The sequence below is a fragment of the Ambystoma mexicanum genome, chromosome 1p (genome assembly GCF_040938575.1).
Source record: "Ambystoma mexicanum isolate Mex_15411 chromosome 1p, UKY_AmexF1_1, whole genome shotgun sequence".
NCBI classification, from domain to species: domain Eukaryota; kingdom Metazoa; phylum Chordata; class Amphibia; order Caudata; family Ambystomatidae; genus Ambystoma; species Ambystoma mexicanum.
The window spans coordinates 629671573-629690712 of NC_090921.1; the positions used below are offsets into that span (position 1 = coordinate 629671573).

At 46.0% G+C, this 19140-nt stretch overlaps 1 protein-coding gene across 2 annotated transcripts in view; it reads left to right on the forward strand.

Moving 5' to 3' along the window:
* Nucleotides 1-6674: 6674 nt before the first annotated feature.
* The window catches only part of LOC138577442 (duodenase-1-like), a 110612-nt gene continuing 98146 nt past the window's right edge, over nucleotides 6675-19140 (forward strand). For both annotated transcript variants that reach the window (XM_069649626.1, XM_069649627.1), the window contains exons 1-2: nucleotides 6675-6827; nucleotides 8903-9041. In XM_069649626.1, the coding sequence (XP_069505727.1) occupies nucleotides 6730-6827; nucleotides 8903-9041 (237 nt within the window). In that variant the 5' untranslated portion in view covers nucleotides 6675-6729. The remainder of the gene's footprint in view (nucleotides 6828-8902; nucleotides 9042-19140) is intronic.

The window sequence follows — 19140 nt, forward strand, 5'->3', positions numbered from 1 at the left end:
CCGCTGCCGCCACTCGTAATCTGGTGGACCTTCCACTGCACCGAGTGGCGGTATCGGTAAATCCGTTTGCCGGTATTCTGGCAGATTTAATGCCAGGATACCAGCAAACCTAGATTGAGTGCCATAGACTCTCCATTTACGCTCTGGGGGTCTCCAAAATGAGCTCCTGTATGTTTTCCACTGCCTGTAAACTTGTTATCACCCCTTCTGCGGTTTCGAGGCAAATGTTATCCCCTGTAACCTGCAGCACTGAAGGGTTCAGCGATACAGTAAAATGCCAATTGCAATAAGATCATTCAGTGGGTGAGTGCACCTGCCGTAGAGATCTGTGTGCACCATCCGGTTTCCACATTCATCTGTATGACCCTATAATGAGAATAAACGATTGAGGACATAATCATGCTGGATTGAACTACCACTATAAGGCTGCCTCAAAGTGCTGACAGAGAAGTGGGCAGGCTTGGTTATTGGCAGTTTCCCAGTCCGGGCTACCAGCCTCTGGAACAAGCTCTCCCACCCCCCCCCCCCCTCCTGCAGGTCCCCCACCTGCGGGCTGAACCTTCCTACCAGACATTCAGAAAGAAACTGAAAAGCCACTTTTTCATCTAACCTGCTACTTTCCTATCATCATTGTCTGCCGGTTTTCTATAGCTAGCACATAGATGCTCCCGGGCTACGTGCGCTGCTATAAATGCATAAATACATACATTGGTGGTGGGAGGCAGGAGAGGAAGTAGGAAGTAGGAAGGAGTAGGAAGTGAGATCGTTTCACAGCTAAGGAGATTTGTTTAGATACCTAGGGCAATACAGCGCCTTAAGTGGCATACTAAACTGAGGGTGGGCTCTCGTTAGGGCTCGTAGCCTAAGTGCATACTTAGGCCACGCTCCCAACAAGAGGCCCCCTTGCTGTGTAACCATGCAGCGTTTCCGTTACACAGCCTGCCTGAGGGGTCTTTATGGCTGGGGCTAGTCAGGGCTGGGCCATGGAGACTGCCGGGTCTTGGCCCCAGCCAGCCCCAGCCCACTTAAACCCCCTGACAATACACATGACTTCTATGCACCTTCTGTGAGCAATGTACAATTTATAGGTACAAGAATAACGACAGGCTTCACTCAGCATCTCATCCTTTAGAGATGGAGAAAATTAGGTTTATTGGCTCGTTTAATAATAACACATAATCTAAACAGTCCGCTGAAGCTACTGGACTATGTAAAGAGAGTGGGTTATATTAAACAAAACTATTTATGTTAAATAATGTACCTGATTGTGAATATCTGAGTCGTCGTGTTTCATACGCATGTGTACATGTTTGCGCCCCTGAATGGAAGTTTCTAAAATACTCCGAGCTCTAGAACTTTAAAAAGCATGGCTGCAAATGTGTGCAGCGGAGACACCCCCAGCAAATCTCCTTGTCCCCACCCACCTTAATTATTACCTTACCCACTGCCCACTTATGTTTACAGCCAAATTCGGCCAAAATAATTCAAAGGATTTGGCTTCGACAAAATCTCCTGCAATAAAACCTCCCTGTCCCATACTTATTTTATTTATTTATCTATTTATTTATTTGCATTTGTAAAGCGCACAACTCCCTTGGGGCATCGTAGCACTGTTAAGAAGGCTTACTTAGTTACAGAAGTGCTTGTGAGAAATCTTGGTTACGGAATTGCTAGCAAAGACATACAGTTTGCCTGACCCCCTTTGAAGGGCGGCATCGACATATAATGCAGAAAGTCAATATATATGGAACAGACATGATGCAAAGCCCCATCTTGAAGGGTGGCATCAGCATACAATGCAGAAAGTCAATATATGTGGAGAGACATGATGCACAGCCCCATCTTGAAGGGCGGCATCAGCATACAATGCAGAAAGTCAAAATAAGTGGCACAGACATGATGCACAGCCCCATCTTGAAGGGCGGCATCAGCATACAATGCAGAAAGTCAAAATAAGTGGCACAGACATGATGCACAGCCCCATCTTGAAGAGCGGCATCTGCACACAATGCAGAAAGTAAATATATGTGTCACAGATATGATGCAGAGCTGCATCTTGAAGGGCGGCATCAGCGAACAATGAAGAAAGTCAATATATGTGGCACAGACATGATGCACAGCCCCATCTAGAAGGGCGGCATCAGCATACAGTGCAGAAGGTCAATATAAGTGGCACAGACATGATGCACAGCCCCGTCTTGAAGGATGGCAGCAGCCACAGGTGACCATAGGGGGCGTGGGGGGGGCATTCAGACACAGGCGACCAAAGAGTGGGTGGAGCATTCAGCTACAAGCGACCATGAGGGGGTGGGGGAGCATTCAGACACAGGCGACCTTAGGGGGCTTGGGGGAGCATTCAGACACAGGTGACCATAGGGGGGTGGGGGGAACATTCAGACACAGGCGATCATAGGGGGGAGATGGGGGAGCATTCAGACCCTATGGTCGCCTGAGCATTCAGCACAGGTGACCATAGGGAGCCTGGGGGGAGCATTCAGACACAGGCAACCATAGGGGGTGGGGTGAGCATTCAAACATAGGTGACCATAGGGGTTTCTGGGGGGAGCATTCAGACACAGGCAAACCATAGAGGGGATGGGGGGAGGATTCAGACACAGGCGACCATTGCATACCTGTAGCAGACAGGGAGCAGACAGGGGCCTTAGGAGTGGGCCTTCATAGGAGGGCTGGCCAAGCCTGCCGGCTTCTGGATAGGCCCATGTGAAGATAGGGCTCACCCAATCAGGGAAGCAGGTACAGAGACCATGGACTCTGGTGTGCGAAAAGTTGCAGGCGGCTCACAGGGAAAGAAGTATTTTGGCAATACACAGCACTGAAAACACACGCTCAGTGGGCAGGATGAGCATTTTTTCTCGAAATTAACAGCACGATCGTGCGCACAGCTGAGGAAGACCAAGGGGGCTTACCTTGCATCCTTGATGTGGCAGCGAGCAGTGATCATCTCCCGATGTTGAGGGAGAGCAGTGATTGCTGTCCATGGTGCTGCAGTCTTATGGAAATAGGCAGTGAAGATTGCTGATAGAGGCTGGGGCCAGGAGTGGGCCTTGATAGGAAGGCCGGCCAAGCCTGCCAGCTTCTGGATAGGCCCATGTAAAGGTAGGGCTCACCCAATTAGGGAAGCAGGTATAGAGACCAGGGACTCTGATGTGCGAAAAGGTGCGGGCGGCCATCTTGCAGTGACCTGCTCGTACCAACAGGCATAGCAGGTAGAGTGAATATGCACCAGAAACAGGTGCACACAGGGAAAGAAGTATTTTGGCAATACACAACACTGAAAACACACAATCAGTGGGCAGGATTAGCATGTTTCTCGAAATTAACAGAGCGATCGTGCACACAGCTGAGGAAACCCAAGGGGGCTTACCTTGCATCCTTGATGTTGTGGTGAGCAGTGATCATCTCCCGATATTGAAGGAGAGCCATGATTGCAGTCCAGGTTGCTGCAGTCTTGTGTAGATGAAGATATGGAAGCATGAGTTATGTTTCCGTCTCCCCTTTGCCCTCCAGCTTAAAAAACGAGTTGGTTTTACGCCAGCTTGAGATTTTCATGCTGGTGTGACGAATAAGAAAGAGATAAAGAAACGTCCTTGGTATAAATGACCCGCAATGACTAGAATGTTTATATGGTGGAGAATCTATGTTTGTTTGTCTTTCTCTCCTACAACAATTTATATTTTTTGTCTAGTGAATAAATGAATACGGTTCTATGTCATTTCACCGATGGTTGGAATTTCAATGGTCTTGGTACGAGTATTTTTTCAATCAATCAAAATTGTTTCTTTTTTATTTTTTATTTTTGGGGGGTCCCCCCCAGCCTTCATCCCCTATTGTTTTTTTTAAACTTTTTCCAAACCCAAACCCCTTGTATACACTTTCCCAACCCCGTATATATTTCGATGAGTTTTTTCAGTAAAAAATACTCGTAAAAAAACATTGACATTCGGACCGTCGATGAAAGGACGTTATATGATGAATACATGTGTGCACTGGAAAGGTAGTCGGACTGTTTTGGCAATGTCTGGTGCACTGCTTTTTATGTCCTCATAATATAAGGATTGGGACTTGGGAGAGGGAAGGAGGTAAAATGGGGTTACGTGTCTTTGCATCAGTGTTTCTTTGATGGAGAGGTAGAGGTAAGCAGGTTGGTGGCTATGGGGCGTGGAGATCTTCACTCAGAAAAAAATATTAAAGGAAAGAAACCTTAAACAGAAAAAGTAGACTGAAGAAAATAGCACAGATGAAAGGACGTGACTCTGCAATAGTCATTGCAGGGAGGTTTCTGGGTCAATTGCTTCCATGCCCTATACATGTATTTATGGGGTCCTTTTCTGGTAGATTGAGGGCGAGTTAGATCTTTGATCTATCAATTTAAGGAATATTTTGAAGTCAATGCTCTCCATTTGAGAGAGATTTTAGGACAATGTACCAATTTAAGGGAAAGTTGGGGTCACCTCCATCCATGTGAGATATAAAGGTCCTTATATCAGTTTCTTTTCCTTCACTGTTCCTCACCCCCAACCTCCAACGTAGATATTTCATAACATTCTGGGGACTTTAATGACCTGTGTATGTCCTATGCTTTATTCACGGTACTGCTGCACAATATATTACAGTGCCTTTTTTAATTATTAATCGAAAGCGAAAACAAAAATCATTAAAATGCATTAAAGACAAACATAAATTGGGCTTAACAAACAGGTGTGACTCAGTCCATACATTTCATGCAACTTGAATGTTACTTTGTGGACTTCAGGGCAATAAGTGGTCCATTTGATCATTATGGACTGGATTTCTTCTAATAAACAACCTTTTGAGGTCACTTATGTCTTACTTCTAAGTGGGGGGGGGGTTGTGTCCTCCTTCCTGGTGGGTGTCGCTTGTGTCTGACCTTTGAGGTGCAGGTCACTTGTGTCTTACTTCCAGGTGGGGTTCATCTATGTCTTACTTTCTGGAAGGGTTTACTTTTGTCTTGAATCCAGGAATGTGCAAGACTGGATGCAATGGCGTACCAAATGGGAGTGCAGGGAGGTGGAGTGGGGGGCAGCTGGCCCAAACCCAGGCTCCACCTTAGAGAGAAACACAAAGTTTTGGGGCAGTTCAGAATTTTCTTCTCCAGATGCTGCCTTTGCAATATCCATCAGGAGGCCCTGTGGATGGCAAGAAGCGCCCAAGCGGCTCCTGCATCAGGGCTCCTGGGTGGCAAATCCTTTTTTTCAGACTTGTCTTTTTCATTATTATGTATTTCTTATATAGCGCATCAGGCCCACAGGCCTCAATGCGCACACGAAAAATAAAAAAAAAATAACAGTACCAGGAAGAGTTCTCAGGTCAGAAAAGCAGGAGAGCCAAGATAGGAAGCCTCGACCACTCACTTTGTGTTCAGTGAAGCACCTCTAAGAGGAAGAAGTTTAATGACCACAACAGACATGGCAAACAATGTAGGGGTCACTCTTTGATCGCAAAGGTCTCAGCTCTTTTTAAATCTAGTGCCTGATTGATGTGAAAATTATGCAAAACAAGAAGGTAAGTGCTTTCGTCTAAATCTTGAACTATGCAAGACACACAGGACATTTTAAGGAGCTCTCAGGTTTTCCAATTTCAGGTGTCAAATTATTAACCATTCTGCCGCATAGACTCGTAAAAAAGAAAAACGTATGTTAAAAAAATGTGTTTGTTGGCATGCGTGCTTTCAGCAAATAACATATGTGCATGCATATCTGTGCGTGTGTGTCGGGGAAAAGTCACACTTTGTTAGCACTGACAGTGACTTGATGCATTTCTGGGGGCGCGAGACAGATTGCAGGATTTTATTTGGGAACTAGCAGCATGAATGTGGTTCAGCGCAGTCACATAATGTTGAGACATACCTCAAGTTTTGTGTGGGCAATAGCAGAATAACAACGGGGTTTACAGTGGAAATGCAAGTATTTCTGAAACCAGCCGTACGTATTACTATCCTTGGACAGAAATGCCATGAAATGGGTACAGGCCTCGATCTGATTTGGGAATTAGGGCAATGCTTGCAAAAATTGTTCAGATAGGCCTCATGGCTTTTCTTTGGCAACAATCAGCATTACCATGTGTTGTAAAATACCTCTGTGCACTGAAGGCGAACTGACATTTACTGGAATGTTTCATGTATTGCCCTGCAGAACCAGTTTTACGTTCTATGGATTATTGCCCATTATTTTCTGAATTATTTGCTGCAAAATGCATGATTTCAACTTATTATTCTGAAACCAGGGGAAATGTCTCCAAACCGTTGCTGTATTAGTTCAGGAGTGCTAGCTTGGGCCTTGTCAGAGGCATCTTTTACAAGCATTTACTTTACAGATTCATCAGCTGCCACTGCTCTAGACTGTGCTGGTATTGCCAGAGTTGTGTGTGGAGTTGTCTGGTTAGGGCTTGATCCTTTCTTTTGACCACAGATTGGCCGAATCCAATTGCTCCATCAAAAAAACAGAAAGCAAACAGGACTTAGTCCATAGTTCTCCCGCCACTACTTCCAAGCTGGATCCTACCATGGCGGGAAGCAAAAAAGCAAGCAAGAGTGGTGAGCCTTTATGATGCCTGAGTCAGCATGGATGTATCATGCAATATCACCCCTCTCCCCTCTCTCTCTCTCTCTCTCTCTGTCTCTCGCGTTTAGGAGTGCACCAAGGAGAGATCGTTGGGGGGCACATTGCACCCCCCCACTCCAAACCCTGGATGGCCTGCCTGTGGTCTAAAGAAGAGAACAAACAGGTCTGCGGTGGATTCCTCGTGCACAAAAGATTTGTGATGACCGCAGCACATTGCATTTCGGAGTAAGACTTTGTTTTTAAGACCACGTGGGGGCTTCTCTTCCACTCCCATTTATTATTATGGGGGTCCTAATCTGCCCCAGCGCTACCATGCATTCAAAGGAAATGACATGTCAAAGATAATCACCCGATTACCCTACATTACATTCTGGAGAGCCAAAGCTTGCAGATTCCTGAGCTAGATCGCGCCACTTGCTTGATCACTGCCTGAGCTGGAAGGGCCTCAGAAGTTAAGGTCACCTTTGTAGACACAGGACTCATTTACACCAATTGTCTGTGTCTATTTGATTGAAAATGAGCCCCTTCAATTACATTGCCCATCACGTGCCCCTGGGTCTCCTTTCACAGTAGCAACAGCCACTATTAGGCCCAAACTTTCACTGGCAACCAGGTGTCAATTCCACTGCTCTCTGCAGCCGCCTCCAGGGGTGTAGCCAATGGTCTACCCTTTCCTTATTGTCAGCTCCCTTCTAAACGAAAGCCATTGCCACACTGAGACCGGGAGCTACTGTAAGTGCCATGGCCAATTATGAGATAAACACCATTGTGTTTATGTGGGCCCAAAGGACAACAACAAAGGGCATTCTGAGTGATCACCCTGTGCCCCTTGGTTTTCATGACAAACTATCATTTACTAGTCCCCTATTCCAATGCACCACCATACCCGCAGCTGACACTTTTATATGGCATCAACAAATATGCCCGGAACACCTTCATACTCCCAGGTCCAGCCTTACATTCCAATGTACAGCCATTAGATGCCAGGAACCCCCTCCGTGTATTTATTTATTCGCATGTTTAAAGCGCTCACACAGCCCAGGGGCATCGAGGCGCTGTTACAGAAATATGTCTTAGTTGCATATAGTTCCTAAGCGCGGACCCAGGGATGGAACCTGTGTTGCTTCGGATGTCTTGTTTCCAAGGCGGGCGCATTGCCACTGAGCTATCCTCCTGAGACACAATGTAGACAACAGTGCTGCTGTTTCACATCATTGCATATAGCCATCTTAGACTCACTCCGCTGCAGCTCTGCCGTAATTCAATTAGACATGTTCAGGGTGCGCACAGATCTCTGCATATCTCTGGAGTTCTTGGGAGGTCCACTGGTCCTATGCGATAACCCCACTTCATTGGCAGTATGTTTTGCTGCACACCAATAATCCGCCTGTGAAGTAGCATGGCATGACTCCTGAGTATAGGATTTCAAACGTCCAATGAAAGCTTGTAACGCCAGCAATCCACTGCCCACAGTTCTCACCTCACACCACCAGTGAGAAGCAGCAGTGGCGAAACAGCTGTCAAGCCATATTTTTCAGCACATATCATTTTGCATTCTTGCACAGTACCTGCATTTTTTTCCTTCATTTATTTATTTATTGCGCATTTGCAAGGCGCTTATACAGCAAGTACATTGTGTTTCAAAGCACCCACAGGGCAACAGGGAGGGAACATGGGAAGGAAAGAGAGGAGTTGGGATGCATTATGAACGCAGACCTAAAAGCACCTAAATGCAAAATGAAGAGAGCCGAAACGAGGAGTGGCTGGTTATGTCACACATGACATGGGATAACATGGCATTACCGTACATTTCCCAATGGGTTGTCCTACTTTAAGATATAAAGACACACACCGGCAAAAGTGCAATAGTCACCTGTTTTCAGTCATTGCTTGACAACAGCTTGCACCATACTTTGATGTAGGCACAGATTGAAAAGGGGACAATGGGTTTTCAAATGGACAAGTCACATTACAGCGCAAATTACCAAACATTAACACCTGTTAGAAGCTGCAACTGGTCATAGAATAGAGTCTGTCACATATGTCATTCAACATTGGTTGAGACTTCTGCTGAAGTCCTATGTTACAAAAGCAGTGAGAGAAAAGACATAGAAATACTTTGTCAGCATTTCAACACCCCAATTCTGTGGTCAAGGCTCCCGTTGCGCATTGCTGAACCCGGGTGCTGGTGAGGTCAATGCAGGCACACATGACTCACGCCATGAAGCCCTTCTGCTGTGCGCTTGTGCTCAAAATGGATTTGCCACTGTCATGATCCTCCACTGTGTTTGCCCCCTCAGCCTCAGCGACATACGTGTGGTCCTTGGAGTGCAGAACTGGAAGAAGCCGGAGCCATGTTGGCAGACATTCGAGAAAGTCACGCCTTACTTCAGCAACTACAATAAAAGAAGCTACGAGAATGACATTGTGCTGTTGAAGGTACAGACGTCTGCCTACAGGTTGTGAGAGGGAGCACTACCAGGGAAGTGGGAGTGGTGGGGTCCAGCAAGGCTAAGCCAGTATTTGGGCGACCAGCTGCCCAAAATCATTTTGCAGGACATGTTCCACGCACAGTGTGGAGGGGCTGAACGATGCACTGTTTAAGAAGCACCTCTGGACAGAGAGTGATTGCAAACTATTTCTTCCCCTTCATGAATATTTTTCCTAAAATAAGAGGAAAATGGTGTTCTTTAGCGCTAGCTATTCATAAAACATCAGCGACTACGCGGTGGCGTAACACAAAATGTGGGGCCCCCCCCGCGAGACCTCCCAATGGGGGCCCCCCTAACCTCCGCCTGACACGGGTATGCCCCGCCCACTGATTTAGACCACGTCCATCACCCTATGCCCCACCCATACACATTTGCTCCACTTGTATATTTATGCCCCACTCATAGCCATTCCTCCCACTCATACCTTGACGAGCATCTGCACTCAAGTACAACATTCTCACTTTTATTTCGTAAACATTGCTCTCAATTAATGTACAATGTATTGTATCTAATGCATAGCACAGTCAGAATATAATGCAATACTTATGTTATCCTACGACCTACACAAACTAAGCAAATATACATAAAGAAGTGATAAAGATAACAAGCCCCAAATCAGAGTATAGTGATCGAAGTCAAATATTATAAAATATATGTTTCTGCTTGTCAGTAACACAATATAGTAATTATCCCAAATCAAGTATTGGACATTTGGAATTGCAATCGGGCCGTGATGGAAGCAGTGGGAATTCACTTCAGTACCCCATATATATAGCAAGAATTGGTAAAGTCAATAAGCCTTGTTTTGCAAATGTAAAGGATAACATTTTTTTTTTCTGTGGGACTTTATAAAAAAATGCCCTCTTCCTTTACACAACCTGACCAATTCGCTTTGCAAATATCCAATGTGTATGGCAGTAGTAAGCTATGTAAATGTGAGGCCCATTTTTATTTTTCACTATCCGGTTGTGCCAAAGAGACATCTACAAGCCCAAACTATTGAATTTGAATACATAGGTGGGAGGTGAGATATGAGGGACACAACGCTGGTAGGTGTTTCTTTTTATTGTACCCACCCATTCACTGCAATTGCCCATGATAATGACTATGGCCATTCCCACCAACTTCAAACAAGTTATCTGAAAGGTTTAATTGGAACTTTGCATGTGCTGCTGTTGTAATAAAAACGTCTTTAACACTTCCTTCTTCTCTGCTCCCACTTTCCTTTCATATCACCCCTCCCTCGCCGGATCCCTCACTGTGCTTTGAGACATAAGGGATTTGCATGCAACTGATAACTTTTCAGTCTGCGCCATCCCTTAGTGGCTCTCATGCTACAGCCAGGCTGTTGCTTTGTAGACAAAGCAGCAAAGCTGAAAGGCTGTTCCCTTTTTTCTCCCAAGCAAACCGTGCTCCCCCGTTAGGCTCTGTGAGGATAGCCCGAGGCTCCATCCCTCACACACCAAGGCTGCCAGCCGTAACCTGCCTATTCCCCTGCAGCAGGGTAAAAGGCAGGTGATAAGAAGAGAACACTGAATACCACCAAATAGACGAAGGGCCCCTATACGAGGGATGTGTGCACATAAACCTCTCCATCTTATCCAGGGCAGTTTCTAGCCAACTTGGTGCCCATGGCAAAACATCAGAATGCGCCCTGACTGGCTCACATCACTCCCAAACTACATACACCTGTTGTGTGACAAAAAACCCCTCCTCAATATGAATTAATCATTTTAATATAAATGAAGCTGGTTTCATTACATTGTAATTCCAGTACTTTACAGAAGAATTGTAATGTGAAAACACAGCTGTTGCTGCCCAAGTAAATGTTTTTTTTCTGTCACCTGTTTTTAGGGAAGGCCTTGCCTGAATGCATTTTCAAACTGTCAGTACTGGCACACTGCGGTGTGAGCAGTCTACCGGGGTCTGAGGGCCCACTGACCACTGGCCCTGTGTTGCAGGTGTTCTATTCGTACCACCTCACTTGTGTTTTGCAAGGGGCAATATTAGACTAACCATATGAATTATGATAGCAGGTTATTCCAAGATGGACAGTCTGGCACACTATTATTGTACTCTTTCAAAATACCTATCTGAGAGTGGGAAATGGAACAAATAGGACCAATGAGGATTCATGTATGCGTTGCATTAAATCACAGAACATTTCAGGACTATAACAGTGATCAGAGATCTTTATATTGGATAAACAAGTCTGTGATAAAAGGATTGCATGTGTGAATCTCTAAATTCATAACCGATGCATGGCTTGGTGCTCTCATCATGGTTCACAATACTCACCCTAACATTAAAATGTTTGTAACCATGAACCATACATGCTCATTTAGACAGCTTACGTTTTTGGATGCGAGTATTAAATGGCTGCAACATCAGCGACTCAAATGGGGTACAAGGGCTCTTTTGCTTCTTGTTTCTGAAGAACTTTAGAGGACGAAGTGCTGGGTCTCAGTGTGAGCATGTCCAACCCCAACAAAGAAACATCTTTAGAAAAATATATCTACAGACAGGACAGGATACCGCATAAGAGACCCAATAAACAATGCACAGAAAGGCTACACAGAAAGGATTGTACCTCTTACAAACTTTAGCCTTACCAGTAATAAGCTGATGAAGCGTTTTAAACAAAACCGGCTTCATGGTAAAGCCTTCTAATGCATGGTAAAGGGTCCACCGTCCCTCAGCCACTACTGCAGGCATCAGGGGATATTTCAGCAAAAAAGAGCAGGCCCATGCTCTTACAGAGCTGGCATTAGCATCTCTTATTAGTGCTGGCCTGCAGCTAGTGAAAATCATGGTGTGGCAGTGTAGATGGGCGTTTGGCCTAGTGGATGTTCAATGTGAGGCACTTCTATGATTGCTTTATGTGTTTAAGTGTGGGCACAGTATGGCATGCTCGTCAGAGCCACATACACAAAACATTCCAGTGTGCTATTGTATGGACATTGGGCACATCAGAAAACAGGTATATGTACTGTTACATAAGGGAGCAGTACCACATAGACACCATTAAGCAACAGGGTGGTGGCTTGGGCAGCGCACAAATCATCGCTGCCACATTTGCTATGCCTGCATTGATTTGCCGTAGACTACTTTCTGCATGGTGAACTCTGCTTTCCTAATCAAGGTGCCAAGCGGTATCGAGGTGACATCTGGTGTGCACTCGGCAGTGGCTGGCTTGTTTAGGAAATTAAAAGACCTTTGTTGCTAAACTGATGCATTTAGTCCATGTCCCAAAGCAGCTACTAGAATACTTAAGCAAGAAAATGACAGTTAACCATCACAGGGATGGGTCATATGTAACTAAAAGTGATATACAAAAAAAGTTTTGGCGTGTCAAATAAAGAGACATGAAAATAAAGAAAATAGTTTTCAACTTTTCTGTGTGGCACGTTAATTCTCTTTTGCATAGGTTTGATCAGCTAACTGACACTTGTGCAGGCCTGGTGAATAGAAATTCCTCACGTAACTTTCATTTCTTAACAATGAAATGTTAGGCACATACTGTATAATACAATGGCTTGTTAAGTGAGCCATTGCTTATGAATTGCCCCACTTGAAAGGCTGTCACCACAAAGCATGAGGGGAAATATGTGGGTGTGTGACGCCAGCGCGTCTTGTTGCATGCATTTGGAATATGCATTCCTTTCCTTGCATATTCCGAACGCATCGCAGTCAGCAGAGATCACACAGTCCTCAGGAGGCTGCCCCTTCGTACGATGCACGGTGCTCATCACACCAAGTAAGGCCTGTGCATGCGCGCGCGCACGCATGCTGCTGGGATGATGCCTCCAGATACCTCGATCTATGGCATTCCATTGCGATGGAACTTTCATCAGTTTTACGACATTTTCATATGAGGTCGGCCCATTAAGCCCCAAGTTCTACCAACCCCCGCAACCCCATACCCCATAAATTCTACAACTCCACGGCCAGCCAAAAAGTACTGGATAAAAGGCGCTTAAAAGTCCTGTGGGGAAAGTGCTATGGTGGTTTGGAGAGATACTGGATGGCTAGCAGCATCAGGCAACCTGGCCACTTGGGGACACACATCTCCCTAAAGGTGCGTCTGGTCTGCATCCGTGGATGGCCTTAGGCGTGTTTATGGCCCATGATGTGGCATGCCCCTAGGGCCCTGGCCGCACAGAGGGCGTGTGCGCACAAAAAGTTACTTACACAACACAAGCACAATTTAAAATAAAAACAACTTACCTTGCGAAGTACCGAGTCACTCACAAACTCCCAAACTGAAGCCTTAGATGATTTGCGGCAAATTCGAATGTCCGACAAATAACCCTCTGTCTGTGGTCAGCTGGTGCGTGGTGTCAGGGTGCAGCACACTCTCTACTCTAAGAGCTCGTGCCGAGTCAGGGCTTCCCATAGCTGCGCGTGCGCAGTGAAAGAGAAGGCATTAGGCAACTGTATGAGTGCACTGCGCCGGCCTGCCTAACTTCACCTGCTGCCAGCCCAGGCGGCGCCATGGGCAACTGCTGTACAGCATTGCCACTAGTGCAGAGGACTAGTGCAGCACCCCGACGGCACTGTGAGACCCAGCTGAGACAGAGGGCCAGCCACTGTCTCTCTGGGTTATACGGTGTCGCCGGCTCTCTCCCTGGCTGAAGTCTGAATGCACACTGTGCACTGATGTTGCTGGTGGGGTGTGGGGGCCCCCCGCACCGCGGGAGCTGCGGGGGCCCCTGTTATGCCACTGCGACTAAGCATGCACAGCATCAGAGCATTACAGCGACAGTGCAAGTTGCCCAAGCTAGTGAGTCCTGTACTCCTAGACCGGCCCGATTCATGGAATATTTGCCCGGTTCAAAGTGAATTTGCACTGCTGAAAAGTGATTTTGCACTGCCGACACGAACCCTGATTCATGCAACCGTGCGAAGTGTATTTTTGGCGCATGCTGCAAAAATGACTGCGCTGACTTTGCCCGGACTTTGCTCTGCTTCAATACACTTTGCACGGCTCCAAGAATCAGGGTTTGTGTCGGCTTCACTTTGAACCACGCAAATATTCCATGAATCTGGCCTTAAGCCCCTTTTCTCCGGTCCAGACTAGAGGGATGTGTCTGTGCCACTGGGTTGGAGAGTAGAGCTTTTTTGAACTATTAGGAAGTAAATGATAAAAAAGGAATTCCACGCACATATGTGGCCATGCGTGGGCAAAGGCCCCTCTCTATTCGGGGCCATGCACCAATTTTCCATACCCGAGGTCTTCTCTATCCTCCCATTCCTTAGGGACAGATATCAGCCTTGCTCCTTCACCAGGTATATGTGAAGATTGTTCAAGCCTCTGAAAACTTACATTGGGAAGAAACTTAGCCAAATGAATTAGAGCTGGAATTGACATCCAAGACATAGGGGCTCATGTTGCCAAAAATTGTCATTTGATGGCTGGGAGCTGTTACATTTACACCGTGACGTCAGCGGCTCCCCACCACCACATTTTCATCCTTTGCACTGTGGGGTGCAAATGGAAAGGGCAAAAGCCACTGTAGAAGCATCTATGCCGCCTTTTTTCCCTTCACATTTGCACTCTGCAGTGCAAAATGAGTGAACGCTGCCTGGCATGAAGGCATGCCAGGCTATTGTTTACTTTTGTATATGAGCGCCGACAATCAGTGTTCCCAATTGAAATTGAACCCTCCTTTAATTGTAAATGGACACGCTCCATGCCATGCTTGCATGGCAGGGAGCATGTGCAATAGGTCATTATGGGGTCCGCCTTCTTTATGCTGCTGTATAAAGTATGCAGACCCCATAGGGATCTCCAGCATCTGTGGTAGCATGACAATCCAATGCTGGTGCAGATGCTGAAGCAGGACATGTGGGGTCATCTGGGGTCTGGGGTCATGTGGCGGACAGGAAGGGGGTGGCAGAAAAGCAAGTTGCGTTCTGTCTCTCCTCTCCGTCATACAAATGCTTGAAAATGGGGCGTGTCCTAAATGAAAGGCGTTAAAGCCTTACTCAAGGCGTTTACACCTTTCATTCATGTTACACCGCCAAGAACATGATGAGCTCCATAATGTTTACAGAATGGAGCTCATGCTGTACTGAACCGTAGCATGAATGCAAGGCGTAAAAATTGTCCTTAGTAAGGCTTTAACACCTTGCCGTCGAGTCACGGGTCATTTTCAAACATTTGTTTGGCAGAGAGGAGGTGCGCAACACAACTTGTGTTTCCGCGGCTCCCTTCCCCTCCATCATAAAAATGCTCCAGCATCTGCACCGGCATGGATTTTCATTGTGGCGCAAGTGCTGGAGATCCGTATGAAGTCCGCCTGCTTTATGTACCAGCAAAAAGCAGACAGACCCCATAGGGATCCATTGCACATGCTCCCCGCCACGCGAGTATGGCATGGAGCGTGTACAATTAAAATGAAACCCTTCCCCACATGCTCGCTTGTTGATGAGGGTTTGATTGTATTTGTGAACTTTGCTTACCATGAGTGCACTCTCTGACATTTGCGCATCTCGCAGAGTGTTTCCCTTTTTGGGGCCCCCTACAACAGATCAAAATAGAGCATTGCATAAAATGAAAAACGTATTAGGAGATAATTTGTGAGGGGGGGCAGACATTTCAAGTGCATAGGGGCCTCCACAGGGTTTAATCCAGCACTGGCACCACTTGCCATGTAAGCATGGCAATCAGCGCGCACAATAAAAAAATAAATGAGCATTTAGTCTGCGGAGTGCAAATGTGAAGGGCAAACGGTGGTGTACACGCTTGCATGGTGCCATGTTGCCCTTTACATTTGCACCCCGCAGTGAAAATGATGAGCATTTGGTGGCGGGTTGCCATTTACTTGGCTGTGCAAACGTAACTGCTCCCTGCCGTCATTTGCCGATGGCATTCAGACCAGGCTACTCACAGAGTTAAGCACCTGCTCTAATAAGCCTGTTAGTGAACAATTCCAGCTGTGCTCACGTTAACGCTATATACCAATGGGTTTCACGCATTCTGCCCTTTCTAAATGCACTTTTGAGTGTAGGCAGCAGGTATAAAGTTTCTCAAACACCTGATGGCATATGTTGTCCGGATTCCAACCCTAGATGGCAGCACATGCATTTTAAATGGGCGACATTGTCAATCACAGAAATTGGGGTTCAAAAGCGGAGAGCTAGACATGATTTCAACACAGTATAAAGGCCCAGCGCTGAGTCACAGGTATACACCCCCACGTCCCCAAAATGCTGAATGCACTTGGTATGCTACTGCGCGAACTGATGAGGATGAGGAGAATGAGAAGGGCAAGGATCTATTGGAGGTGCAACACTCTCTTCCAAATGGATGAAGTCAAGGTCACTTGGTGGTAATGCTTCCCACCCCACATCATACTAGAGATGCTGAGTCAGCAGTAGGGGCCCCTTACAGCACCCACAAGGCGTGGCCATGCCATACCCCATTAGTTAAGGTACTATCAGACTTGCATATACTCGCCACAAGCACTTATGGGCGGTCCAATGGCATCACCCAGGGAGCTACCATTCCTTGCAGTCAAGGGCAACACACCATGCATGTACGATGACCAGATGGGCAGGTTACCAGGGCAGTCATAAGTGACAAGCACTAGACCACAGAATCTATGTACACTAGGAGGCCCTAATGGGCATGCAAGTGATGCCCCACCCCAACACACACATTCAACAGGCCAGCAGGGAGGAAATCCCCTGAGGCCAACATACTCATTATCAAGGGACCATTTGCAATGCACACAGAAGGTGAAATGATGACTCAGTTCACATAACCGAGTAAATAAAATGTATTCGTCTTCACAGCAGACATTATGAACATCATGCAGATAACACGATACAACTGAAATGATTGAAAAACAAAAACATAAGAAAAGCGTGAGGCACCATTTTTAATGCAAATAGCGCTGGCGACGTCACAACATTGTGCTCTTTATGGGCTGAGGGGCATGCAGATGCAGTGTTTGAACGGGGCAATGAATAATAGGCTACATTATGCACTACTCAGCGCATGGCCTTAGGAGCAACTTAGAGAAACAAGCTCGTTGAAAAATCGATGAGATGTCCAATCAATCACAAAGAAACCTCTGAAAGTATTTCAACTACCATAACCAAAACATTGTTCATGGCATCATGAATCTTCTTTAATATAGTTGCATTCACCATAATTATGTATTTGTTCTGAAAAATGATTTATATGCTTTTCATGCTCAATGAGATACTCATCACAATGTTGCACCCAAAATGTGGTCATCAATGTAGACACAAAATAAAAAAAAATGAAAAAACGAACACATCAAGAAATAATTAAAACTCAATTAAACAGTATTTTAAGGTAAAAAGATTAGACAAATGGACATCTAACAAGATGGATCTTCTAATGTTACTCCCATGGTCAATACACGTTATGGAATCTTTATATTCCTTCATCAGGTGTATATATACTGTCTTTCTGCAATAAGCAAATACATGCAATAAGAAATAAACCTCTATTAAATTTCAATATTAGTAGCACCAATCGGGCAGAAACTCTGGGGATCTCAGAGGAGGAAGCCTCTAGAAAACTTAACTTGATTGAACTCACAGAAAGAGAATCAATCAATACTGGGAAAACGGAAGACATTATTAGCCAGTTAGAACAGCTAATATCAAGAGAAATCACTCTGAAAATGCACGTCACTACGTTGGTGCAATACTACAAAGCTCAGCGCATACCTGCGAAGACCCTGTGAAACCAGCCCTACTGTGACAAGTCAAAAAAGACCAAGAAGAATTCTAACCCACGACTATACACTCAACCAGAGAAGATGGAGTAATGAGGCTCAAGCCTCGGTATCCAAAAATCACAGCTGATGGATACAATCTATCAGTAAGAAGAAGAGTGCGTGGGTTGCGGGTGGACCTAGAACCGACATTGTGCAAAGACAGTCCAGCATGCGTCACGCGCTGGAGACAAATCTTAAACAAGTGTTTGTTGTATTTGATCATCTTAACTACAAAAGAATTGTCCTTCATCTGCAGCCTCATTGGCCTTTGGGTGGTGCACTGCATGGCGTTCAATGTCACTCCCAACACCTCACTTATTGCCCTCCTCTCATCTCTAGTAGTCCTTGCTTCCTGTGTGACACAATTGTGGCAGTCAGCAAGCTCTCTTGCCAACCCAAATTGGCCTTCTCCCACTGTGCTACATATCGATGTTAGTTGGATGCACACTGTGAGCTGATGCTGCTGATGCAGGCAGATGCTGCCGAAAAGCTCTTCTTCCCATGCGATGTACGGGGTATTGCGCGGCATGTTGGTTCTTTCTCTTTTGGTCGCACGCCGTGGTGTGGTTGCTTCTGGGGTTGGCGTGTTTCGCTGTGCAGCCTGTGTGTCGGGATATGGTCCTCTGTTTGAACCTGTGGTGCTTATTGGACAGCGGTTGGCACCATGGTTGGATCACCTTGCTCCTGGCCTTCTCAAAGTGTGGTGGGCAGCTCCTCTTCTTACCCCTCTTCACCCACGCAAGTGGTGGCATTTCAGAGTCTGAACATTCATCCGCATCCTGGAAGGAAAATATTGATGACGAACATGAGTGTGTGTCTTACGTTTTGGATAGGAGATCTAGTCAGATGTTTAGGTGCAAGGTGGAATCTATACAGGTATTCCCGGGCACTACCCTTCTTAGATCGCCCATTTACTTTGTGCCTAGGTATGTTAAGGCGCCTGTACAGGTTGTAGGAACCACCTTTACGTATGCTGCTCTATAGCTGTGGTCCTGGGAGGGCAGACATGCATTGCCCATTTTGGGGGTGTTGTGACACTGCTTGTTTCAAATGTCATCATTGGGTTCCCAGGTGTCCTCGCTTCTCACTGCATCCGTCGCTTCTCGTGGTCTTTGCATGTATTACATTCTTTATCATCGTCTCACCTCTCCTCACTTATTTACTATTGCAGTATGCAAATCCACTGACATCCGCTACTACACTGGTACTAGCATTTTTTGTGACGTTGCAGTATTGGCTTCACTATGTGCAGGCACTCTGGTATTAGGTTGTATGTTTGCTTACGTG